At 43.9% G+C, this 27772-nt stretch overlaps 1 protein-coding gene across 4 annotated transcripts in view; it reads left to right on the forward strand.

Moving 5' to 3' along the window:
- The window catches only part of LOC123317530 (protein rhomboid), a 61425-nt gene that overhangs the window by 27598 nt on the left and 6055 nt on the right, over positions 1-27772 (forward strand). Inside the window, exon 1 of one of the 4 annotated variants that reach the window (XM_044904108.1) lies at positions 17700-17875. The exons of 2 other annotated variants lie outside the window; for them this stretch is intronic. Coding sequence is in view for 1 of the 2 variants with exons in the window: in XM_044904107.1 (XP_044760042.1) it covers positions 18170-18175 (6 nt within the window). In the remaining variant the exon portion in view is untranslated. Of the gene's footprint in view, positions 1-17699; positions 17876-17929; positions 18176-27772 lie in introns of those variants that run through there. One more of the 4 variants, XM_044904107.1, reaches the window with a different exon arrangement.

Consider the following 27772-nt stretch of genomic DNA (forward strand, 5'->3'; position numbering starts at 1 on the left):
AAGATATCGAGACGCGGACGACGTTTCGGAGCGGATAGTTAATCGGCGGCGATAAAAGTTTGATTGTCGCGGGCGAGACCCAATTGGCTCGCATTAATTGTCCGTCTACATAGATCGTTCTTACCTGCCGTCCATTCTGGAGAATAAAATTTCGCGATCTGACGTTTACGTCAACGGCGGGCGATAAAAATAACGGCCTCATTAGAATATAAGACGTTATTTACGGTTGGTCCTTCGAGGCGGATCGAATCGCGTTTATCTTGAACGAGGTAACGAAACGATTTTTTTAGCGCGACGTCGTCGTCATAACGATGAGCTGTGTTTTTAATTTCTCGCTACCGCGGTGCGACTCAAAAAATCACACTTTTTACAAGCATTGAATGTGTAAATGACGTAAAGAGACATCTATGGTCACAAATATAGACACAATCGGAATAGAAATGGGCTCTGAGCATAGATAGATATTGCTACATTGTGCCAAAAGTCTACAGGTGTCAAATCGGCACTGTCCAGCTGATCCAGACAGCACTTCGAGGTTATATAGCTCGTTTCGTACGTTTTATTTGCAACTATGCAACTTCTCGCGGTGCAGGGAAAGAAATGGATCCAGCGTCCACCGTTTAACTTTTGACGAACCCTCGCCGCGAAGTTTAATCGCAAACCGCTTCTCCCCGATGCGCCAAACGGCATTCTCCAAATAAAACCTCAAGCGTATCATCTCCGTCGAAAAAAAAAAAGAACCGGGGCTCCTCGCCGGTAATTTACCAGTCAGACGCCAGCTGTTATGCTAATTTCTCGAAAAACTCACGATAGCGGGAAATTTGCGGCGCGTTTTTTTATTTTCTAGAAAGGCCCGAGGGCCACGCGTGCTACGTAGGTATACGAGAGAACGAGAGATCTCCCCTCGCCCGGCGTCTACGTGCAGTAGACCGCCAATTATCATTACCGCGAGCGCAGAACGTTTATCCGAATTTTAAGAGTTGGAAATTAACTCTGCCAGGTGAAATTCCCGAGAGACGTTGCGTGAAAGGGATCGTTCCGTAAATGGAGATGTTTCGATGGGTTAAAAGATGAGTATAAATTCCTCCTTATTTATTCCCTATCAATTGTTGAGCAGTGTATTTGTATAGGGAGTGAATTTTACGATATCAATGAGCATTTATGCGGTCTACGTAGGAAATTAGCCAAAAGTATCTGTAAATTTGAGAGAGTCTTCTCGTTTAGTACACGAAACGTGGGAATTTCAAAGACTAACAACTCGAGAATGATAAATCGAGAATCAGAACGAAACGAACCGACGATAAATAATAATGACCGAGATCGGTAGAAGCTCACGTAGCGTAAAACGGATCGAATAAAGGGATATTATAACAAGACGGTAGACGGCGAAGAATAAGTGCCTCGGCTAGTTAATAGAGGAGATATTTCGGTGGACGTGTCCCTCCGCATTATATCGGAATTCCCGGGGGCCCGGACTGCCCGCGGTTCGGCCCCCTTTTGCCCAAATAGAAACATAAACGAAGCCGTGATTTATGCCCCGGCCCGTACGGTCTCAAAAGATGCCGTCCTCCGTCGTTCTCGGACGTCGCAAATGCCCATTTTCCGACAGATGTATACCCGTAAACGTAAACAACTCGGTCTCCGGCGTTTTTTTCAAAAAAACAAGAATTTATCGTGAAAACAATGTAAAAAACGGATGCTACCATCAGCGCACCGTCCATTCTGCCTTCTTATTTCATTTTTCACGATTGAATCGATCTATATCTCCCGCACCCTTGATTTCTCTCACACTACAGCTCAGTCTCACACTCTATCTCTGTATAACTCACACCCTCGCTATCTCTCTACTCTCAAACTCTCGCTATCTGTCACACCATGTCTCTAGCTCTCGCTCTCTATATCTCACACTCTCTCGCATTCTCTGTTTCTCACACTCTCTCTATCTCCCTCACCCTCTCTAACTATAGCTCAGTCTCACACTGTATCTATAACTCACACACTCACTATCTCTCGACTCTCACACTCTCTCTATATCTCACACCCTCACTATCTCTCGACTCTCACACTCTATCTATATCTTACACTCTCGTTAATTCTCGTCTTCCAGACTCTCGCACTCTTTCTATATCTCACACCCTCGCTATCTCTCACACTCTCGCACTCTCTCTATATCTCACACCCTTGCTATCTCTCACACTCTCGCACTCTCTCTATATCTCACACCCTCGCTATCTCCCGACTCTCACACCCTCGATATCTCTCGACTCTCACACTCTATCTATATCTTACACTCTCGTTAATTCTCGTCTCCCAGACTCTCGCACTCTCCCTATATCTCACACTCTCGCACTCTCTCTATATCTCACACCCTCGCTATCTCTCACACTCTCTCTATATCTTACACTCTCGTTAATTCTCGTCTCTCACACTCTCTCTATATCTCACACCCTCGTTATCTCTCGACTCTCATACACTCTTTTACCTCGCCTTTTCACAATCTCTTACACCCTTTCCATTTTTCACTATCTCTCATAATCTTTCCCAGTCTCGGCTCTCACACAATCTCCCTCACACACGAGCCTATAATATGGCTCTCTTTCCTACGAGGGCTCATAAACGTAAACAACTCGATCTGCGGCGTTTTTTTTTTCAAAAAAACAAGAATTTATCGTGAAAACAATGTAAAAATCGGATGCTTCCATCAGCGCACCGCCCATTCTGCCTTCTTATTTTTCAGGATTGAATCGATCCGAGATACGGATTCTTCTCGCCCTCGCGTTTTGGGAGGACCCCCCCTCGCGCGCCGTCCATGCGGGGCGGTCACGGACGGCCCGCCGACCACGAGGACATTTTTCAGCGTCGGGTTCACACCTCGGACTCGGAAAAAAACACACCCTAAATAAAACGTCATTTACCTACCTCCGTGGTCGCGTTCGCCTAATCTAAATCTCCCACGGAAAAAAAAAATTGTATAAATAAAACGTTCGAGGACACGACGGCGCGGAGGTGTCCCACCCCGGAGGCGCGTTGCCGGCTCTGGCAAGGTGAGAAGGGATTGATATTTCGATTATCCCGTGGCTGTGACTGTCAGGATTCCCAAATGTCTATAGGATTCGTGTAGTATGCGAAATTGGGCAACGAAATTTAGCCATTTGTTGTTTTAGTCCGACAATGGACGTTTGAGAATCGGGCTCATGGTGATTGAAAACGCGACCGAGTGATGGAAATGCGGATTCCATCAGGGTTCTGTGTTTGGGTCGATACAATTCTCTTTTCGCCAAATTATAGGATCTCCTTGAGTCTTGAGCTTCATTAGTGACGTGTACGGTATTGTTGAATCTGAATCCTTTGAGCCATCTTTATTTTTCGTTTTGTGAGGTTAAGTTTAAAATCCCAACTGTCAAAGTTAGTATTTTGTGCTTTAGTTGGAGAAAATTGTTTCCTATGACAGGTAATTTGGCACTCTGAGCTGAACGACTAAGATGATGATAAAAAAAATAAATAAATAAAATATTGCAGTTATCATAAAAAATTTCTCAATGATACCAATGCTGTGCGGACCACAGAGACTCGACTTTCTCAGAAAATTATCGACTGGTCGAAAGTCAATATCGGAACCGAAAATGAACCGTGGCAACAGAGGGGCCCAACCCGGTGACTCCGTTCTCACGGCCGGCTCCACATGACTCAGACAATGAATATATAAAATAATCATTTATCGTAGGCGGCCTCTGCCTGTGTGTTCTCTCGATCTTCCGTCCGCGGGGTCCCAGCTTCCAGCTCTCTCCCGACGCGACCAAAGACCGAAGAAAACCCGTAACTTCGCCTCGGCGAACCCGTGTCGAACGTATGATGGAACGCGGCCCCGGGCCACAGACGACGGATCATCGACGACGAGGATCGATCTCTCGCGCGCGCGATAAGATCTGTGTCGCATGTTTCGTCGACACCGCGCGCGGTCGAATCCCATTGTCCGAGACGTCAGTGGCGCCACGGAATCGGATTTATGGACCGCCGTCGATTTATGGACGTTCTAATCGACACGATCGACCGAAGAGGGCCATCATGGGAAATTTTCTTCTTCCTCATTCGCTTTATGCTGAAATTCTCTAATCGCTCGATCGACACGGGCTCCTAAAAGTTTTTTATGACCTACTTGTCCAGAATGAACAGGTGACACACGAAAAAACTAATTCAACTAGGGATTATTTGACTGACGTTGGTAACTCGTTGGAATGTGATGATTAACACAGCACTTTCAGAAGATTGTCTAACTCTAACCTAACCTGCAGTCTATATTCTTTCTCTCTCTGAGTATTCCTCCCTCCTCTATCTCTCTCTCTTACTCTCAACACATCCACAGCCGCCCTTTTACATATTCCCTCGATTTCACATAATCCTTTCCTCATAATCTGTTTCCCTTTATCCCTTTCTTACTCTTACACTCTATCTCACACTTTCCTACTCTCTCTCTTCTCCTTTCTACCTTTCCTGCTCTTTCTCCTGCACACTCTCTTATATAAACGTTCAAAAACACTAAAAATTTGATCTGCTCTCTCGCATACTCAGTCAGACTTTTTCTATAACCCCCTTTTCCAAGCACTGCTTTTCATGATCTCTTCATCTTCCCCCACATTCCACTTCTCTCACTGTCCATCTCAGTGCTCTAACATCATCTCTCCCTCTCAAGTATACACTTTCTAGTCTCAAACTTCCTCTATCTCTCAAAATTCGCTATTATTATTAAGTCTCAGACTCCTCACTTTCCTTCCCATTCTATCACCCTTACTCTCACTCTTCCTCAAGCATTAATTCTGTAACACTCACAATCTCACGATCTTTTTCATTATCCATTTCACTTCATTGAACTCAAGAAAGAGTTGAGTCCAATCTCCCACAATTTCCTTTTTCATCTCTATCTCAACCATACACTTTTTCTGTCTCACATTATCTCTTACAATTTCACTCTCTCTCTTTCTCTGTTTTGCATTCTCACTATCTTCCTCAACTCTACACCCTATCATCTCACTTTCTCTAGAGAACTATCTATCCTTAACACTCTCTCGCTGTCGTACAAAATCTCTGTATACCACACTATATCTAACATCTCGCACACTATATCTATCATCTCGCACACTCTCGCTATATCTTGACTCTCACATTCTCGCTATCAGTCACACTATCTCTTTAGCTTTCGCTCTCTCTGTATCTCACACTCTCTCTATCACTCGCATTCTCTGTTTCTGACACTCTCTTTATCTCCCGCACCCTCGATATCTCTCACACTACAGATCAGTCTCACACTCTATCTCTATAACTCACACCCTCGCTATCTCTCTACTCCCAAACTCTCGCTATCTGTCACACTATCTCTCTAGCTCTCGCACTCTCTATATCTCACAATCTCTCTATAACTCACAATCACTATCTCTCACACTCTATTTATATATCGCACTCTCGCTACCTCTCGACTCTCATACTCTCTCACACTCTCTCTATATCTCACACCCTCGCTATCTCTCGACTCTCACACTCTATCTATATCTCACACTCTCGCTACCTCATGACTCTAACACTCTCGCTACCTCTCTACTCTCACAACTCTCGTACTCTCTCTATATCTCACACCCTCGCTATCTCTCGATTCTCACACTCTCTCTATATCTCACACCCTCGCTATCTCTCGACTCTCGCACTCTATCTATATCTCACACTCTCGCTACCTCACGACTCTAACACTCTCGCCACCTCTCTACTCTCACAACTCTCGTACTCTCTCTATATCTCACACCCTCGCTATCTCTCGATTCTCACACTCTCTCTATATCTCACACCCTCGCTATCTCTCGACTCTCGCACTCTATCTATATCTCACACTCTCGCTACCTCACGACTCTAACACTCTCGCCACCTCTCTACTCTCACAACTCTCGTACTCTCTCTATATCTCACACCCTCGCTATCTCTCGATTCTCACACTCTCTCTATATCTCACACCCTCGCTATCTCTCGACTCTCACACTCTATCTATATCTCACACTCTCGCTACCTCATGACTCTAACACTCTCGCTACCTCTCTACTATCACAACTCTCGAACTCCCTCTATGTCTCACACCCTCGCTATCTCTCGATTCTCACACTCTCTCTATATCTTACACTCTCGTTAATTCTCGTCTCTCACACTCTCTTTATATATCACACCCTCGCTACCTCTCGACTCTCAAACTCTCTTTTCCCTCGCCTTTTCACAATCTCTTACACCCTTTCCATTTCTCACAATCTCTCCCAGTCTCGGCATTCACACAATCTCCCTCACACACGCGCCTATAATATGGCTCTTTTTCCTACGAGGGCTCTATCGTCATCGAATTATGTCGAATTGCAAGCATTCTTTTGACCGTCGACCTAATCGATATCGTTTTTGTACATCCTTTTTGCTTGTACTTCTCCTGACGATCGAACCCTCACGTTACGTGCCGATGCGTCCGATTTCCGTCGGAAGCGGGCACAGGTGAGTTTTCGGTTTCATCGTCATTATTATCGGTTCATCGATTAAACGGAAACCGGCGGCGTTTACCTAGCGGGGGGCGTGTGTCGTTGGCACAGAACGTCCCGCGGTGTGTACGCGCTCGGAATTCATCGTAGTAGAGGTCTCTATCGAAAGGTTAGAACCGTGAAAATCCCCATTTTCCTTTTCACGGTCATCTGAGAGAAATCGCGAAGATTTTGTGCAGCGGTGTGTGGACGCCCTCATCTCCCCTCGCGTCAATTTTTTCCGGCAGCGTTTCTCGGCCGTTAATGAGTATCTACAATAATTACCGAGCTACGCGGACCGCGACACCTCGTAACGATCATAAATATACATTTTACGAAGGGAAAAAAAAGACGCGTTCCTATCGGTGTATACTGTACGCGTCGAGCGAAGAGAAAGAATAATGGAAAATTTATGTGGGAGAGGTCCCGTGGCACACACGCCGGATCCGGCCTCGTTAGCACTTTTGCGTTTTTTCGCTCCGGCTCTCGACGCAGGAAGTCCGCATTGTCTATCGGCGGCGAGTGCATGTTCGGAATGCCGAGATTACGATCGCTACTATACGGTGTAATTGAGGAAGTCTTCCATATTTGAAGAATCGCGGCGCTTAATTAAACAACTCTCGTAACAATAATTAATAAGAGACGTCTCGTATTCTCGCTATTGTAATTGGCTGGAAGATGTACAGGGCGCGCGGTTTTATTCATTCGAAATATAGTTTTTCTACAAGCGCGTTCATTTCTTTTCCCAAACGGTGCGGGAAAAACCCCTGCTATCTCTCTAAATAGAGTCTTGATGACACATCTATCCTGTCTATACGAACGTCGTCGTTCAAGAATATTTTACGTGTCTATTGAATGTAAAAACGCCTTCGGACAACGCCGGAATCCATTCAGAAACGGATAATATAATGTGCTCGACGCTTTTAATATTCATTACGAAACCCCCGGTGACTCACCATACGTCCATCCATTCATACGTGTGCATTATGTACGTAGCCTTATCGTATATACGCCGAGTAAAAATTTCGTTGCCGCGATACGCGTACTATGTAACGCGCGATTCAGAATCGCGAAGGTGGCGTAGGTGCGATTCAATGAATGACAATTATCGTCATTGTCAACGTCGTTGCCAGCAGCAACAAAGAATGGGCGACCGGATGCCGCTCGGTTTCATTCAATGGCCCGTTTCCTACATCTGGTGACTTGACCGCGGAAACTGCTCTAATTTTTCGTTCTTTCCATGTACGATGTTAGTAGAAATTGGAGTTTGTTACGATCCGTATCATATAAAAGACATAACTTAGGATCATATTGATTGAGCTCACAGAAACACAAGTTCCAACGTCTCTGGTTCCATCTGTCATCGGTGTCGCATCTTCTCGATGACAGAGATATGAGCACAGAACTGCGAAGAGTTTGTTTACAAATTTTATAATACGCATTTCATTTTATGTTCGATTCAACCACACGACTCATCGAAAAGTACTTGGATAGAAAGGAATTAATCATCCAACTTATTGAATATGGACATTACGCCGTAAGTTAGTGACATTCTTGCCTTGATACGTGACTTTAGTAAGCGCCGATCACAGAGCAGGGTGTTTTACATCCATTGCTTCTCGTGGGAAGCATTTTTGCTTCGACTAACTATAGCGAGGCTTTCTGCCACCAGAGGATCTGGAGTTTCATGCTCTTCCCCACAAAATCAGCCCTTGGTCAGAGGCGCCCAGGCTCTCTGAGTCTCTGATTCCTCTCACCGCCGTACCTTCCCTGGATATTCTCAGGATGGTCACATAGGCTGAACTATTACCAGATGAAGAGGTCAATGAGATGTATAATGATCTCCAGTGCAGTTGAACACGTTCTCATAGCAGACACAGGCTAGCCCTTACATGCCAATGTTTTTGGTGGGTTTTTCATATATTCTATAACTCTCACAATCTCAGCATCTCTTTCACTATCCATCCCACACCATTGAACTCAAGAAAGAGTTGAGTCCAATCTCCCACAGTTTCCTCTTTCATCTCCTCCTCAACCATACACTTTTTCTGTCTCACATTATCTCTTACAATTCCACTCTCTCTCTGTCTCTATTTCGCATTCTCACTATCTTTCTCAATTCTACACCCTATCATCTCACTTTCTCTAGCGCACTATCTATCCCTCATACTCTCTCGCTGTCGTACACAATCTCTGTACACACAATATTTCTATCCTCTCGCTATATCTTGACTCTCATATTCTCGCTATCTGTCACACTATCCCTCTCTCTTTTCACACTCTCTCTATCACTCGCATTCTCTGTATCCCACTTTCCCTCTCATTCTCTTTTTTTGACACTCTCTATATCTCCCGCACCTTTGATTTATCTCACACTACAGCTCAGTCTCACACTCTCTCTCTGTATAACTCACACCCTCGCTATCTATCTACTCTCAAACTCTCGCTATCTGTCACACCATGTCTCTAGCTCTCGCACTCTCTATATCTCACACTCTCTCGCATTCTCTGTTTCTCACACTCTCTCTATCTCCTGCACTCTCGCTATCTCTCCAACTACAGCCTCTCACACTCTGTCTATAATTTACAAACTCGCATTCTCTCGACTCTCACACTTTCTCTATATCTCACACTCTCGCTATCCCTCGACTCCCACACTCTATCTATATCTTACACTCTCGTTAATTCTCGTCTCTCACACTCTCGCACTCAGGATGGCCACATGGGCTGATCTATTACCAGATGAAGATGTCAATGAGATGTATAATGATCTCCAGTGTAGTTGAGCACGTTCTCATAGCAGACACAGGCTAGCCCTTACATGCCAACGTTTCTGGTGGGATTTCATATAATTCTATGTCATATAAAATATGTATGACAGGTGAAACAACTTCCGCTAGATCTCCATCGACCAGAGTAAAAGGATTCCTTATAATCGTGACGAAACCGAATAATCTTCGAATGAATTTCAACCAACCCCGTACCGATCCTTATCTCGTCGAGGCAGGCACACGCCTCTCGCATAACACACTAATTTCCAGACACTTCCTTCTGACGGGCCGCTAAATATCACCTGCCCCGTCTGCGCCGAAAGTAAAAATAATATACAATATAAAAAAAAAAACAATGGGGTCGTTTGTTCGGTACCCCGGTCGTATAATATATAATAGAATTTAGAAGGGGGCGCACGCACCCTCTCTTTGCCTTGTCAGCGCGATAAAGGAACGTGCGCAGAAATTCGATAAGCTGCATCCGTTTCCCGGGCGACCGCGGTACATCCGACATCCTGCCGCGTGACGGAAATTACGATGCGTTATTATCGCGGCCGCTATGCACCATCGACGTTTCGGGATCCGACTCGAAGGACCATAATATTGTCAGAGGAAAAAAAAAAGGAGGAAAGCACTGACTTTAGGTCGGTTCGTTCAAATCTGTAACTGGGGCTGTCGCCCATCCGGGTGCTGAGCTCGGCCGACGCCGCTTGATTCGTGGACAGAAAAAATATTTTTCCAGTATTCACAAAAGTACACAAGTGATCGCGCTGTAACCTCTGATTTGGCTTTCAAATAACGTTATGAACGATCTTGCGAAATCTGGGCGTCTTCTGGGGAAGAGTTTCTGAGAATTCTGAAATATTGAAAAGAAATTCAGAAAATTATTGAAAACTGGGCGATGCAGCAACCATTAATAGAAACCCTGTATCTCATAACATACGACTTCATTCCATTCTTCAGATGTTGTTCTGTATCTTCGAATATCCGATAAAATTTCCAAACGAGACACATCTGTGGTGGAGGAGCACCGGGACAGGTTACGTGTGCGTGCAAGAGAGGAGGCGATATTCGGATGGGACCAGAAGGTACCTATAATATACTCTGGGTATGTTCCGGCATCTCGAGCCACCTGCCGTCTCGGGGTTAGGGTAGATTAAAGGGGGTGTTGAGGGTCGGGCACGTGTCCCGTACAAACACCGGACCCGCCATGTGTGCCGTTTCTTCCTCGATGCCTGTTTGGCAAATAGGCCCTTTTTGTTTGTCTACGGCTACTTTCGATTGCCACGGACGGAAGAGCGTAAAGAAGGCATCTGGAGCGCCTTAAAAAGGCGAAATCGCTATGTGTCAGCGAATAGCTACATCTCGAGAGCAGCGAAGAATGCCAAACGAAAGACCAGCAAATACCCCCAACCTGGAGTTAGTTCGGCAATAAAAAAATAAGCTTAATAAGAAATTCGAGATTTTTGACGTTTACCAAAACCCAAATGTAAACAAATCCGCGATCACAGAATAAATTGCCGTCTGACGTTTCTGACAAATACAGATAGGTTAACGTCAGTTAGTCAAAAGCCCAATCACAGACAGTAGTATAGCGAATAATAGTGTTTTTTTACGTCTGTGTTTATATGAAAGTCAAACAGCCGCGTAAAGGTGACTCTCATGGTTAATTAGGTGTAACCTAAGATGTCACCGTCGAAGCAAAACTATTATGGAGTTTATATCCATGCACATCAAGATGTCATGTGCATATCAGACTATTTTCAATCGATATTTCAGTGTGAATAGTCGAAGACGTACACGTCAACGTCGCCTCTCTACAGCCACTTCGTGGTTATTAAGAATGATCTGGTGATATTTATTGTTTATTCTATAGATTTCCGTCGAAACATTTATGACAGTAGGTTCAAGTACCTATTACTTTGGGGGCTTTGAGGCCCGCAATAGGTACGCGTGCTAAATTAAGTCCATGCAAAGATACTCTCGACTCTTCAGAATACTTGATATGCTCCGTCGTTATTGTGCGTCCATTGCAGTAGGCTATGAAATTATAAAGTTGATATTCTGTGTTTGAATATAGAGCTCAGCTTCTTCTTCACCATTTGAGGAAGGAAACAACTCAGGAACGCCAGTAAAAAAAGATCATTTCCAACCCCGATTCTCGACACTAACGGGTTCTTCGTCACGTGGAAGAAAATGACGAGGCATTTATGATTCGTCTCTCTGCGTCTCCCGAGATCGATAAGGGTGTTCCGCGCGCCCGGCCGCGAGTTAATTCTTCGATTTATATTCAATCCTCGGCCAGACGACAAAGAACATAATACATATATACCCTTGGACGACCAAAAAATGAACAACAATAACGTATCGTCCTTTTGAATGGGTCGAATTTCTGAGACCGTTAGTCGCGTCACCATGAATTAACCATAGATCGTCGACGGGGGCAAAAAAAACTCGATGCGAGCGAGCACAGAAAACGGAGACGGTTATCTCGTCCGTCATTTTTGCGTTTCGGTTAACGGGGCGGAATGCGAGCGAACGGACGAACGATGATCGCGTTTCGGCGGGTTTTACGCCTAAAAGTATAGGGCGCGACATGAATATTGATGCGCCGCCGACGGATCGTTAACCGAACGAAACGCGCGTGCATGCTTTTGTCTCGTCGTCATCTGCCGCGACTTTTATATACATATTTTTAACCTATAGGGAATGTCGCCGCTTTTTCTTCTTCTTCTTCGGACCTGTTTCGTCCGATACGACTTGGCCTATCTTCGAAGCGTACTTATCAAACTATACACCCGTTGTGTATAGCTCTTTTTGTGAAGTGATGTATTTTAAATATGATGATTGGGAATGTGAAAGCTTCCATTCAAATTCGTCGATACCTAGTGTTAGCCGCTAACTATCGGCAGAATACAAAGGCTAGGCTGATGCTTGCTTGCTTGCATCACCAAAGCTATGAGAACGTGGTCAACTAGGGCACTAGAGATCTTTACAGATCTCACAATTCTTCTTTTAGTGATGAAGACGCTGCAGAACAGATGTTTGTGGAAAGTATGATACGAGGAAAACAGAAGCAGTAAATAATAAATCTATAAAACGAAATTATAATGAAAAATAAGGTAGCAACAGCGTTTCTTCGCTGTAAAAGTTGGAGCCAACAATTAAGACGGAAAAATCAACGCGTGCGACCGCATCGGCGTCTCAGACCAAGGGAGCGCGACGGTACGACGTCGTCGGCCCAATAAGCAGCAGGTGCGCGCGTAGAACTGGTGCATAATCCGAGAGGCAGTACCGTGACAGAAACGCGACGTCCGTGTACCGAAGAGCGGCAGGTTCATTGTCTTTGATAAAAAGAAGACGCCGCCGCGATTTCGTTATCGGCGTGTCGGCATAGCGCGCTCTGCCGCTGATCCGGAAACGCGCGTCTAAACGACACGGTACCTACCATATTTTCCGAGGCAGTTTGACGGGTCGTTTCCTCGGCGTAACGAAGTAATTACTCGATTGATTCGATTTGAGGTGATAGATGGATCCAGCATCCTGGCTATTGGACGTAAACGCTACTATCGTGAAACGTCCGAGGATCGGCAGGTGCGGCCGATCTACTTTAGATGACAGGTGGCCGACGTTTGTCGCGTGTTCATCCAAGATCCGTGAGTCGCGCCTCAATAAACAGACGCAGAGCTATTACACCTACCCATACCAATACCGTCGAAAAATTGGCATCTGTCGATGACGTAGTCGAAAGAAACGGAAAAAATTACGTATACATTACAGAACCTTTGTATCATTTGACGAACAACCATCTGTGACGTCTTAAAATCTAATACCTATGTTTTCTTCGACGCCTTTTAGTAAACAGGATGCGGCGGGGCCAATTGACGACTAAAGGCTTCAAAATATTTGTGAAATTTGTAGTAAAACAATTTTATTTTTGGCATCAGTGAAAAATAGAGTTTTTTGTACTCAAGTTTTCATAAGGATATCGCTAAGATTGCGGCCGTTAGCAGAGGTACACTCATTTAGTCGATTTCTAAAGTTTGAGACCGCTTTTCGGCATATATTTTATATTTATTCAGTTAATCGCTACTTGAGTTGTGCAGGAAGGACGAGTCTTTGACTCGTACACATATTTCAACATTAGCTTCTTGAGATCAAAAGAAAAACTTTTTTTCTATACCATTTTTTCCGATACGACCCTGATAAAAAAGATATACCTAGCCATTTCGAGTTTCCATAATGGGCTGTGCCACCCCTGGAAAAACAAAATTACCTTCAGAATTACAAGCTAAATCTGTGACACTACACATCTGTGGATTTATTAAACAGAAATGCATTCAGCCAAAGTGTCAAATTTTTCAAATTTTACAGATACTTTTTAATTTTTGAACATCAAATTACTAGAAAACGGCTGATTATACGAGAAAATTTCAAGAATACTTTTGTTTTAGAAAACGTTCAAATATTCATTAGATAGGGTTCAATTTAGTTTCAAGAGTTGGGTTCTTTAAATTTTTGGTATTTTAATGGTACGTAATGGTCATAATGAGAAAACGTGGGTGATATCTTGTGTTGGAAGAAGAATCATCAAATAAATGAAAAACTATATTCCAAAATTAATTTCATTCGCTAAAACCGATAAATAACATTTTTTCATAGTTTTTTTTCAACAGCCTGTATCTTGAAAACCGTGCCGATTTGGAAAAAATGGCAAAGGAAAAAATTAGTCCTTTCGACCTCAAGAATCTACTGTTAAAATATTCGTACGAGTCAAAGACTCACCCTGTATAAGCGACTTTCAATTTTTTTTGTCGAACAACGTTGGCGTGTCATTATCGGCGCAACCGCGACTCGAGGCGATCATTTGAACGAACGTACTCTCCGTAAATGCGATAAATAAAGCGTCGCGCACAAATCAACGTCGATTTCGCAAGTACCCACTATACGCCCGGGCGTCGCTGCTGATTTATCGACTCGTACTCCCCAACGGGGGAGTATACCTGTGTCGTACGAAACGCGGCCGATAAAAACGGCTGATTTATTCCGTAAAGGCGGCGGCGGGGCGTATGGGCGCGACTCGGATGCTCGAAAATGGACCGGTGACGAATCCGGTCGTATCGGCGTCACGTCCGCGAAAAACCGTGACCTAAGCCGCCGGGGAATCGGACTGTACGCCCTCTCGACGTGTGCATCTAACACGCACCAAGAACGATCCGGCGTAAAGAAGTAAAAGAAACCGTGCACAAGTTTGAAAATTAACGAAAAAAATTGATTTTGCCACTGAAAGGTCAAGTTGTGATCTGTATTTCTATACTTCATTCACTTTTATTTTAGCAGTCGGTTGGCCATGGAAATTTGACACATTTCACTCTGTATAGTACGAAAATGTGGGGTTATGAAGCTTGTCAAAACATTTTTGGTTTTTAAATCAACGCTATGTTGCCCGTTCTACGTAAAAGTTTCTGTTATTACGTATTTTATCACAATGTCGAATCTCTTCGGAAAATATGTGACGAACATAATTGAAGTTTATACAAACTGATTGAAGGCATACCAAATCCAGTTACATGCATGGAAAATACAAGAGATCAGTATAATATCATAATATGCACTAGCTTGAGGAGAGTTAATGTTCGTTATCTTCTTTGGCTTACATCATTTGTAGATTTCGAAAATATTAACCCGAAGATGAAATGCATATATTGCAGTGGTTGGGAATGGGTATCTCCCGAAGGAATTAACAGATAATTACAAGAATTTTAAATTCTTCAACAAAAATCATCTTGCATCAATATAAGTAAAAGGAATAGAAGGAAGTTTAAGTTTTAAGTTAAGATGCAACTTCACCGTTGAACAAAAATTTCACATGAATAAACAAGTAACAGGGCAACTTGCGCGTATTTGTGGCTATTGATCTTAATACATTGATGTAATAATAATAATTAGGTATTTATTAGTACCTTAAGACATTTACATTGTATAGGACAAGTCGAATGAAAAATAGAAAAATCCATTTTAGGGAACTTATTCTCCGATGACATTTATCGAAAATCCTGTAGTTAACTTTTCGCATTACTTCACTCAAACATAAAATTCTCAAATGCCACCACTTTTTTGGGTCTCCTAATAGAAGAAAATTCTTTGTCATCCTCTTCATTCACAATATTTCTGATTGTAGAAATATCCAGCTGAAATATAAGTCGTTTAGATTCAGATGAAACATTATTAAAATTCCCTTACATTGAATATGTTCGCCACTGTCTGACGTATTGTGGATTTTAGAATATCAGAGTATAACTATTTGAATGAGCGGACCTGAATTCTAAATAGCACTTCCTGAAACCCTGTCTCTTTTTTCAATCACTTTCGGCATTTTCGTAATAAAAATTGATATTAGTTGTGGCAACGGCGTTATGACATTAACGACATTTCATGAGTGCCAACCTAACTTCGTTCTAGTTACAAAAACTTGAGAAAATTATTTCATGGCCAACCGACTGCTAAAATAAATTTGAATGAAGTATACCTTTCGTCATAGGCTTTTTATCGTAGCTAGCTCTGTGAATCACAAAAGGGTTGACTTTTTGTAGCATGTGGTTTTCTTCGCAATTATTTGTCTACTACAATGGTTGTATTGCCAATACTTCTTCAGTCTTAGTTTCCAGGAGTTTTGCATGAGCTTTTGATAGGCGTTTCACCTTTATGATATACGCAATGTCTTTTATGATACGCGTAGATTTTCCTAGAGGCGGCATTCATCAAAGATTTGACCAAAGCGCGTAAAAGAACCAGGCAGCGATAGACCTCGTCCATGTCCACTTCAAATATTAATATATCGTCTGAGCCCTTCTTCGCATATCAATATCTCGATACCTGGCCGCTCGCGGTATGTACGCGGTGTCCCCGTTTCCTAACCCCATCATAACACGATGCGGCAGCGTCAGCGTCAACCTTGATCTACGACCAGAAGCGACGGTGTCATCCTTCGCCCCGGACGTTCATATTTGTATTCATAACATGGCAGTCGTGGGTGCAGCTCGTCCGTCACCGGTTATCGCGGTACCATCGGGGTACCTACCACATCCCCCGCCGTCATGATCCTCTACACGATATCCTTTCAAGAAAACTAGTCTGAAATGATGATTTCGACGACGTTTCTTTATAATCGATTGAAAAGTGGGAAATGTCAAAGCAAGAAAGACGCTAGCTAAAGCTTGATTCTCGAAATTTACTCTGTGCAGTCTTGACCAATTGGTCTATACCTCCCTGCGTATATACCGTGTTGGCATCTATACCATTTAGATGTGTTGACAGATAGACGACAACTACAACCTCGGGATGACGTTAATAATTATTTTATTCCGCAAGAGCCACCCTTATCTTAGTCCTTATCTGGACGTCGATTTGTCAGTCTGGAGAGGAAAGGGCGTTTTTTAGTGGGTTTAGGTTGGGTATCTGCTATCGCATCTTACGATCTTTATACGGACCTGTATCGCCAACGAAAATGCAAAAAAAAACCTATATATTTCTGTAAAAATTAGATTTATTGAGGACCTTGCACTCTCGAACAATTTTTTTCGACATATTTAATCGTTTTACAATTAAATAACTTAATGGTATCATTTGATGCCGAATAAAAACTCGAGGAGACAGTTACGATTGTTTTTTTTTTCTATTTATATCAAAATTAGGTATAATTTACACAATAATTGATCTCATTCTCAATTTTCCTGGGTATATTTTATTTTCTGGAAAACGAGGTACATCAAAGTATTTCGAAATATAGGGCGTTCAGATAGCCTACTGCGATGTACGATAGACACCGCGAAATCGATTAAAAATTCTTGGTCAATCGTCCCAATTTCCATGCAAAATCGCATTTCGACTTTGCGAAATAGAGATTCCTTATCTGGATGACGTCACCGCGAATAAATCACCGACGGGTCTTGCGAAACCCCGTGTCCCAACAGGTATAGGACACCTCATCCGATTATATTCGGAATCGATTAACCCAGTTTTGGAACCGACCGCGAAAAAAAAACAATGAGCCTCGCCGATCCGACAGTACGAAGCGGCCAATACCGATAACAATTCTGCGCGCCCGGTGTAAAAATCCCCTATTCGGGGCTAGTAAATAAATCGGCCGTGCAAGACGAGAGATAGCGTAAACACTTTGGACCGAGTAAACGGCCTAGCGCCGCCCATTTCCCCCACCGCCTATCCCGACCGGCTCCCGATTCGTCGATAGTCAGAAGGCCATCGCTGGAAAGCGGCAAAAGGCCTCGAAAATCGGCCAAGTTAGCCCTTTGCGCTCCCTCCGAATTGTGATCGGGGTTAGCGTAGAGTCGTGGTGGGGTTTACGGCCCTCCCTACTCTAGTTCTTGCACCACCAAAACGGCGCTTCAGTCGAGTAACCGTTTCAGTTGACAGTATCTGGTGGAAGGTGTTCGTTGTGCCAGTTTATCGAACGTATCTACACGCGTGTCGACGGTATTTCCCGACCTGTGATTTTCTAGTGGATTTATTTTGTGATCGATTCGGATACGATATTGCCTTCGCAAATGTGTAAGTTTATCTTTTCAGATGCGTCGATTTATTTTATTTGTTGTTTTTATCGCCGGACGAATATGTTTGTTTTCGAATGTGGAAATGGACGCGGAGGGAAAAATCGAGATAGAAATGCATTTCTAATAATAGTTAGAGAGATGAATGCACTATCTATCGTTCTGTGAGTCAATGCGTCGATAGATTAGATTTGCATTTTATCAGATATAATGAAAACACAAATGAATTTAGTTTGTCAATTAATAGTTTCGACTTTAATACGTTGCTTTCATTCAATGTGTGATTTTGGACGAGATGTGGGTGAGTGAAGTATTTCCAAATGAACAAGGGAGAAAGTGTTGTCAATTCGGTTAAAGTTGCGAAATCTTTTTGGTTTCGTGGGTTTGTTCGCCTACGTTTTTGAGGCTCCAAAAAAGATAGCATTATCTAACATCTTAGTGTTTGAAACTCGTTGAGATACTATTTTTGACATGGTAAATAAGAAGAATGAAACGTTGGTATCATTTTTGAACAACTTTTGAAATAGAAAAACATCATTTCTTGTTACTAGAAAAAAAGGACTAAATATCTATTGAATTTTTTGATGTGGGTTAGCACATATGAAGAAATTGAAAAGCATTTGTTTATGTTCGTGAGTGAGGCATTCATTTCCCCTGATTTCGTTCGATTTGTCGTCGTGATTATTCCAGAAATGATAGTAATCGATAACTTTTCAAATTTGAAGGGTCAAGTTCAAAATCGAATTGATTTATGACTAGGTATAGAAGTTTAGGATTAGCAATTCTTTATCGTCATTCAATTCACTCAAATCTTGAAAATTCCAATGTAATTTCAAATTATGTACTCATTACCATACATTTTAACCGTTTTTATTAATTTCGTATATCATCGCTTGATATAATTTATAGTAGAAATCGATTAGATTTATCGTAGAAATTTTTCGGGAAATTTAAATTGAGATGTAGGTGAGGAAAGTGAATTAACCCTATTTCACTATGCCAGTCACGTGTTACGTCAGTGGAAATACCTATTTCATTCATTCTATGATTCAGCAGCGTTCACTGATGCACATTTCCGTAATCGAAGATCGGACGTGGAGGTGATTTCCGATCGCGGCAACCACCGTCGATCGGACTGTGGATTACGCATCCGAAGGCCCCGTTTCCGGGGATGGAAATAACCGATATCGGCGGGCATAGAATCACGCGAACGGGTGGAAAAAACGTGACGTCACGCGCTCGGGGCTAGGTTCCCCGCGACCATAGACGACGGTATGCATGACAATTTGTCCGTGATTCATACGCGGGGGATCGGCGCGGTATGTACGTACGACGACGTAAAACGTCTTTTACTGTGTGACACCGTTTCTCACAGCGGCATTACCGAGAAGGCCCGTCGGAGTTGTTTCACGTATACCAACGGCGCGTTTCATAAGAATTCTATGAGGGTTTCAGGCGTAAAGAACGAGGAATGTCATTCTGTTTCATATTTCGATCGCCGTGATATGATCGATTTCTCTGCGCGAAGAAACGCGAAAATTCCCACCGCGAATTGTTCGAATACCTTTCTCCGTGTATAATCGTGGGAAAACCTTTATCTCGACCGCAGTTACATCAGCGCCGCTTGTTTATATAAAGCGAAAGGGGGGACTGTCTTTATGTCTCGTAATTAAGATAAGACGTTAACGAAGGCTTGCGACAGCGTTTTCGCGACCACCATCGTGCGAATTCGACAGCAGAAGATTCGTTTTCACGTCATTTCGTAATGTTCTGTGATTTGACGTCAAGATTTATTAGTTAGAACCATAGATGATTATTTATATTGTTCTTCGTCGTAAAAGCGCAAAGAGTGATGAAATTCTCTAACGATATTCTTCGTAGATACTCGTGAAGGCGCGTCCTAAGTGGACGGGCAAAAGAGGCCGCGATCCACGTACGCGACGTAGGTAGACGGTCAGCGAGATCATCCGTGCTCTCGTTATCAGATAGCGCCGCGAGGATTTACAACGTCAGATAGTCCCTTTCGGTAGCGCACAATCCAATTAGGAACCACGACCGTAATATCCATTGTCCATAGCGCGTGCCGCCGCTTGCCTATTCCCCGAGAGATCTCGGCCGCTCTCCGTATATAGGGCGTCTATCTGTCAAAGTGACAGATGGAAAATTCTGTGACCGCGTCGTCGAAAATTCGGTTTCGATCGATAAAATCGAGACGGCCTCGATGGGGGATTCCTTCGAAGAGCGTGTTGTTTGTTAGACAGAAGCGTCACCGTTTCCGGGAATCTCAATGCCGTACTCGGTTTTCGTGTCTGTGCCTGTCTGAGACTGGAAGCCGCCCGCCCGATCGATCTTCGCTTCGCGATAGTTAAACAGTCCGTCCTTTTCTCTCTCTCTCTCTCTGGCCATCTCTGTTTCGATGAATTTATTCGCGATTGTGACATCATTTCAGGTCGAACGTCCGATGGATAGTTTCGCCTCCTCCTCGGAGACACTCGAGGCTTATCAGGGCCTCCAATTTCTTTATGGGGAAACATACACGATATTCTTCAGTGTTTACGTGGATTTTATTCTTGTTGACCCTTCAAACTCTGTATGTTCCTCGGGGATGGCTGAAGACGGCCCTGTCGACCAGATAACAATGTATTCGAAAAAACAAACAATATTACCATGCCGGAATGATACGGGTTTCGACAATGTGTGTCTTCTTCGGATCGTTATAGAGGCGATATAGCGATCTTGAAGCATCCCTCTAGCGCCTTTCTAACCGTTTTGAAAAAATCGATATTTTTCTTGGAATACTTTCGTGTTTTCCTCGATCGGAGAGAACGGGTGGGCGCTGATGCCCGCGGTCCCACGGGTATTTCGACAATGGTTAGGCCCGACGGCTCTGTAACCCATAATATCTCGTCATGGGCACAAATATTGTCTTTTGCGGGGGCTGATACCCATCTCCGCGTGTGTGTGTGTTTAGGCGAGGAGCGCCAGATACGTTGACCCCGAATCTCCGAGCTCCGACGTGCCAAGAATATTGGTCATCGCGGTCTCGAGCGTTAAGACACTAAAATTATAATATGTGTCTCTAAAAAGCCGTCTTGGTCTTCAGAATTTTTTTTAGTTTGGATAAAAAATGTTTCTTATGCCAGTTTCTTCGATATTTCGACTTGATGTTCCTGATTTAGATATCTATGCCAAAGACTCATCGATAAAATTAGTCTATGATCGATTTATCATTACCATCCCTAGTTGGACACGTCAAATTATCAAATATTCTATGACCTGTCGATAAGTTTGCAACGGACACCGACGAACTAGCATAGAGAATTTCCGACGCGTAGGAATTCGTTATAATTCCGTGCGCCTCGTTCCGCGATACCCATCGTCCAGTCGTCGGGGTTCCACCTTTCCCCATATTAAAATAAGATCAGCTGTGTGTTCGCGACCACGCGATAATCCGACCGCATTCCTCCGCGATTTCTGGAATTCGGTGCAGCAGTAGGTACGAACATCTGTGGTCCGCGACGTGGGGAGAGAGAGAGAGAGACGGACGGATGAGGCGCACCTATGGTGGAATTCCGAGCCGCGATAATACGAAAGTGAAACGGACGCGAAGAACACAGAGCTCGTATAATACGTCTATGCTCCCATGCCTATTTGTATATACCGCGGACGTAAAAATGCCGCGGTGTGCGGTAACGCCGTCTACCCGCGGGGGACAGGTGCGCGCCGGGTACCGGTTAAACGCGAGAGGGACACGGTATAGATGAAATTGAATCGTTTATCGCGCGCTTGAAGAGGAGTCTGTGGATACTCTTCGATTATGACGTTTCTTTGGGTCATCGCTGGATCGTAATCGAGTGTAATTCAGTTAGCACGAAGGAATGAATCATTTTTCACGATGTTTCTAGGCATGGTGAAAAATTATAGGCCTATAGAGTGTAACTGCGTTTATTTTAGTACAACAATCTCGTAATGTGGGACAGCGGTGGTTCTAACTTTTTGAATCAGTGTAGATTTTCCCTGTTTTTCGAATGGATAACGAAATTTATGACAGTTTTAAGTTTATTCTTCATTTTTCGACCTCGTTCTCGACGTATGTACGCAGGTGACACTCGGAACTTCATGCTAATTCTAGCTCTTACCTGATTCGCGTCCAGATCCGAAGGTCCGCTATGAGAACGAGTCAAAAACGGCGACAAATTATCATGCAAAACGCCGTCATCGTCCGCGCAGACGTCTTCACCGTCTAGGTCAACAGTCTCGGTGCGGTGGGCGCGCGTGGGGCCCCCCTATATATGTATATACAACTAATAAAACGCCCCCGCGTACGTCACTTTTTCCCACGGCCGTGCCCGACCGCCGCGCTCTCCCCCTTCGCCGAAGAGTCAGAGGTCACTGCCATATAGCGCCGCCGTATCGGTCACCTGATACGCATTTCGTACGAAATTTATCGCGACGACGATACGAATGTTTGCGTTTCTTGCCGCCGCGGGCCCCTTATCCGGTCGAATCTTATCGGTCGCGACGGAAAAAAGGGGATTCCTCCCGCAGATGATATCTTAACCTTGAAGATGACGCATCATCGATACGTCGAGTTGCATTGCTCTCGCAGTTGATAACTCTATGATTGTTCTCATTCTGTGAAGTGTCAAGTTTTGGAACATTCCGTGGTTCGAGCCATAGACACATTAATCGGGGTAATAAGTCTATGGTTCGAGCACAGAAACGGGTTAGACCGATAAACGTCAGAATCTATCGATTTCGAAATATTTCCCATGGCATTCCTGACGGGGCCGCGTTAAGCGGTGAACACATATGAGCGGCCGCGATCACGATCACGATCGTGAGACATCGCGACTGAACCCCGCTCTATCGCTGAACAGATCGTGATATTGCGTGCGGAATATGACATTTGCATGGGACGCTTCTCGATCGTGATCGTGATCGTGGCCGCGGCCGCTCATATGTGTTCACCGCCTTACCCTTTAATTCGGCCGCGGGCACCAACGCCACCACCACCCCCCCGCCGCGGGCCACTTACCGGGTAATTATTCATATTCGGTTCTGTAGATACTTATAGGAGAGAGACGATCGACCACCGAGCCGCGAAGGACCGCTTGATTTATTGAAACGCTGATCGTCGACGAGCCGACGCGATCGTAAAGTGACGTTTGACAGACAATCGATTAATAATGAAGTTGTTAGAATTTATATTCCAATTTATCTCCCGGGCGTAGAGGGCGTCCGAGACGTTGAATAACGTTCGGTATCGTTGAAGGGACCTCGGTTCGACGAATTAGTAATTTTTTTTCAAGGGAGGCTCGATGTGGGTTTGTCAAACTTGAGCTTAGAGTTCTGTGATTATTGTCAATGTTTTGCTCGTATCTACGGCCTAATTCACAGAATATAAGGTCGGCGTGATTATACTCGTAACAATAACGAAATTTTTAGTGAAATTGCGGTCATATGTGGACTTGTCGGCCAATTTCACGTTATAATCGTTCAAAAGGAGGGGGGAACGCAGTAGACCATTAATACTCGACTAATTCCCGTGGAAAATTATTTTTTTTTAGGTTAAGTCGTGGCCGCTTCCGTTTTCAGCAGGCGGTTACCCGAACTGATTGACTAGTAGTTACGCGAACGGTCATCGGACCATTCCGCGATATCCCACCGTGTATATATAAGAACTTTGTCGCTTTCGGGGGAATGTCGAGGCCGGAACCGTTGCGCAACAATCGGATCTCACGGCATCTCCTCTATATACGGCGCGCGTTAATGAAACGCGGTTAAGAAAAAGGTCGCGTCTAGAAAACAAAAGGCGAAGCTCTTAATTTTAATGGAAAACAATTCCCATAATTAAGCGGCGAAAAAAGAGCACTCAACCGTCCGGAGTGGATAATTAAAACCAATCTCGGACGGCCGGGACTCGTATTATACGTCCGCGTGTAATACTACACACTGATCAGAAATAGAAACGTCGTCGTAGTGACAGAGCGTGAGAATCGCGATACGAGAAGGTGAGAGGACCGTATACGGAAGCGGTCACGTTGCCGAAATTATGGGAAAGATCGTTTCCCGAACGTACCCCATCCCGCGAGCACAGAACCGACCTCGATGGTTCGTTGGAATTGCGGACGTCTGTCACGCGGTGTACCGTCTGCGAAATCTATATTTAACGCCGAATTTGTCAGCGGCGTTTACCTTTTCGGCCGCGACAACAACGTCTGGAAGGAATAACGGCGTTATCGGCATTCTTTGTCGTCTGCGCGGATTTCATCTCGCCGCCGACTAGACGCGAGACAATAAACGTCAGCGCGGACCATAAATCGGTCGGTGGACCATCGAGCGAAATATCGACGGAGCAGGTGCGACGTCTCGTAAAATCGAGTCGAATGTTTTGACAGGTCGATCATTGTAAATTCTCGTGATTATCGCTTAGGACCCACGTATTAGATAGAAAATGTTTGATTCTTGGCTAGATGTTGCTCGTGCTTAATTTTGGAATGTTATCTTTTTTGTTTTTTTTTTTAACATCAGATAGAATAACTGACCATAGCGGGGGTGGGTAAATAAAAAGTAGAAGATTCATCGAGGTTAGACGCATCGTTTATTGCTGATCTACTGTATTTCATCAGATGTGTATTTCGTTTTTGAATCTTTAATAATTCTGTCAATTGTCTTCTCCTTTTTTTATTTCGACAAGAAGCAGTTTTATGGACGTGCATCGGAACTCGATACCGTTGCTCTGAATCGCGTATTAGATGCGTCATCCGTTTCGCAAGTGGAACTCGACGATTTTTACGAGGGAAATCTCGCGAAGATCGTCGACTTTTTCTCACGCGGCCGAACTATACGAATAAATATGGGTGAGGTCTATTATCTGAGCGATCAAACAAGACTCGCTTTCCCACATTTAACGGTTGTTCTTCGCCTTTCGAAAAAAGCGTCGGCAGATTTGGCGACACGTGTAAATGCAAATCGTTCGTTATGTCTTCGGATATATCAGCCGGTGGCGACTTTGAACTGGGCCGCTCGGCGAGAAACTGGCTCGATCAGGACGTAATTATAATCCAGCGTTTCCAGTTTTGTTAAATTTGTCATATACACGATTGGATTCTATGGTTGTCGATTGGTTTTCTATGACCGAGGGTGTGTTCCATCATGTTGTCGTGCGCCTACGTCAATCGATCTTTGGTTGGGGTTGGTCGAGGAGCGGCGTCCGCGAGTCGGTCGACGGCGCCCGAATCAGCTGATCGTTTCTAAATTTGCCGCGACCTGAGGGGGTCTTGAGGAACGCCGCGAATGCCTAGAATAACCTGCCGGTGAATAATAGAGCTATGAAAAGATCGCACTCGCTCCGAGTTCATTGCCACGCATTAGAGACGGAGCTGAACGCTCCGATATCGAGAAATCTCCACAGTATCTACGTATTTTTGACGATACCCACGTCTGATAACGATATTCTTAACTTTTCTGAAGTTTGTGGCAACTCGATCCGTTTTTACGGTCGAGAAAGGCTAGTTCCGAGACCTTGGTATTCGGAATATACGGCGTAAGGTTGCACGAATCCGATACCGTGATTTATGCTCCGCGACTCGGAGAAGAATGAACGCCTATCATTTTCCGCCATAGAAGACAATTATATCGTTATCTCTGTGCCGATCCGCTCGCGGATGTGTGTCAGTAAAGGCAAGGTTAGGCGAGTAGCGCGAGCTGTTGTTTCAGCGTATGGTACCGGATACTTGAACGCGTTTCGGTATCCGTGATGCAATGTCGAAAAGAAAAAAAATAACCGAAGGGTGTTACGCTACGCCGCGCCATCGTTAGGTAACGCCGTCGTTTTCCCACCGGAACTCCTAACGGATATTCCTAAGATGACCTAAATGTCAAATTGGTTGAATCACAGAAACTGCATGTTTTTACGTGATCGTTTTTGAAGTGGGCTATGGAATTAGTTCGACATACCAACCTTTTATCAATCGAGCTATGCTTAGACGTCGAGATCGACACTTTCATCTCCTGAAAAGTCCCGGAAATGCCTGAAAAATTGCTAAGAAAGTCAAAGTCAAAATTTCGACGTTTCTCTGAATTAATTTCTTTTCTGACGGACATCGATGATCATAGAGAATTGGCGAAGCAAAAAATCTAGACGCCCTCTGCCGACTGAATTACGAAACTACTTTGTCAGTACTGCAAAGTCAAAACAAGTTCAGTTCCTTATGTTTTTTCTTATCTCACGTTGTCCAACAGAGTATTATAATTATTATTTGGAGAAGTTATATTGGGATTATTGTCTGGGTTTCTGAATAGAAATATTGATTCCGAAAAAATATTGGAAAAGGTATTTATACCAGTGCTTTCAACTGGCAGGAGTTCGGTTAAACGATTTTTCTTTGCGAGAGTTTTCTGCTAAATTCAATTGACGATTTAGAAATACAATTTCATAATTTTCATATTTCCAAATGAATGCTTTTTCTCATCTGTAGAACTTGTTCCATGAGCTGAATCATATTTATGTCTCTTGAGATTTCAGTATGAGGAATACCTCTGCATCATAACATGGAATTGAAATACTTTAAATAGGAACTTCACAAACTCAGTATTTGCTGCCTCAACATTATTAGCTAGGTTTAATTCAAGAAAGAATCTGTGAAATAATAGGATTTTGTGTCTAGGTACAGTGGATCACCAATATCATCGCTCGATTTTATTCCACGATTCATCCCTTTCAAATGAAGTATTTCCAAAGAATGTTGATCTTTCTTTACGAAACTAAATCAATCAATTTACTTCCGACAAATATCTTGATTTTCTAAAAAAAACTCTGTAAGGCCGTACAAATCTCGAAAAGAGTACTGACAAACGTCAAAGTTTGTTTTCATTTCGCAGCGCCCTCAACGGTAATTGGATTCGCGAATAAAGGGGTTTTAACAATCGATATCACGATGGCTGTCAGATTGTGGTGTATAGGCTAACGTCATTTTTGAAGGTGGGTTGACAGAGACCACAGAGCGCCGTGTTATACATCGATCGTACTCGTAGAATGTTTGTTTTTAACTCGGATTTTGTGAAAATTATTTCATTATATGTATATCGAGGTCTTGACTTGTTCTGGCGTGTACAATACACGTGTATCGTTTGTTGGTGTTCCTAATACGTTGTAAAAGCACTTGCCCTCGACGCAATAATTTGAGGGCTAGTGACAATGCTATTCGAGGAGACATCCGATCGATCGATCGACTGCGATGCGATCGCGTGACCGCCCGATCGAATTTTGGCACGGACCGAGGCACGATAAGCGAAAGGTCCGATGAAGAAAAAAAAAAAAACGACCCGGTCGAGTTCACCATCACGCTCCTCGTATACGGTTCCGAAACGGACCGTGCGCGTCTTTCCTCGGACGATGTAAACGGCGGCGTTTATTCGCGGTAAACCAGAAATTACGCGGTCGGTACGAGAGGTTAACTAGAGGCCGCGGTTCGGTAGACGAGGATCTCCCCGTCGTTTTCGCCCGCGGTCGGCTCGTATCAAATGTCTACTCACCGCGGCCCGAAAAGGAAAAAGAAGAAACGGTCGGCATCTGCTCCTCGATGCCCCGATATCAAGGTGGTCGGGCTGTTGTGGATGCGAATACATACGGCGTTTTGTGGGGTCGGACGCTTTTTTCTATCGAATGCCGAAAATCTGCGCGAATCCCACGTGAAAGAACATTCAACAATCAACTTCTCCCGTGAAATTCATAGCTAACATCGATTCGGAACGCGGCCGCTTCTGTGATCGCGAAAACAGTTATACTATACAATCTATGCTTCGGATTTTTTTATCAGGTTCTATGCGCCGTCGTTATAGCAACGTCCATTGTGTTCGAGGATCGTTTCCCATGGGGTCGCGCTTTATCGCA

Source organism: Coccinella septempunctata, chromosome 7, assembly GCF_907165205.1.
Source record: "Coccinella septempunctata chromosome 7, icCocSept1.1, whole genome shotgun sequence".
NCBI classification, from domain to species: Eukaryota; Metazoa; Arthropoda; class Insecta; order Coleoptera; family Coccinellidae; genus Coccinella; species Coccinella septempunctata.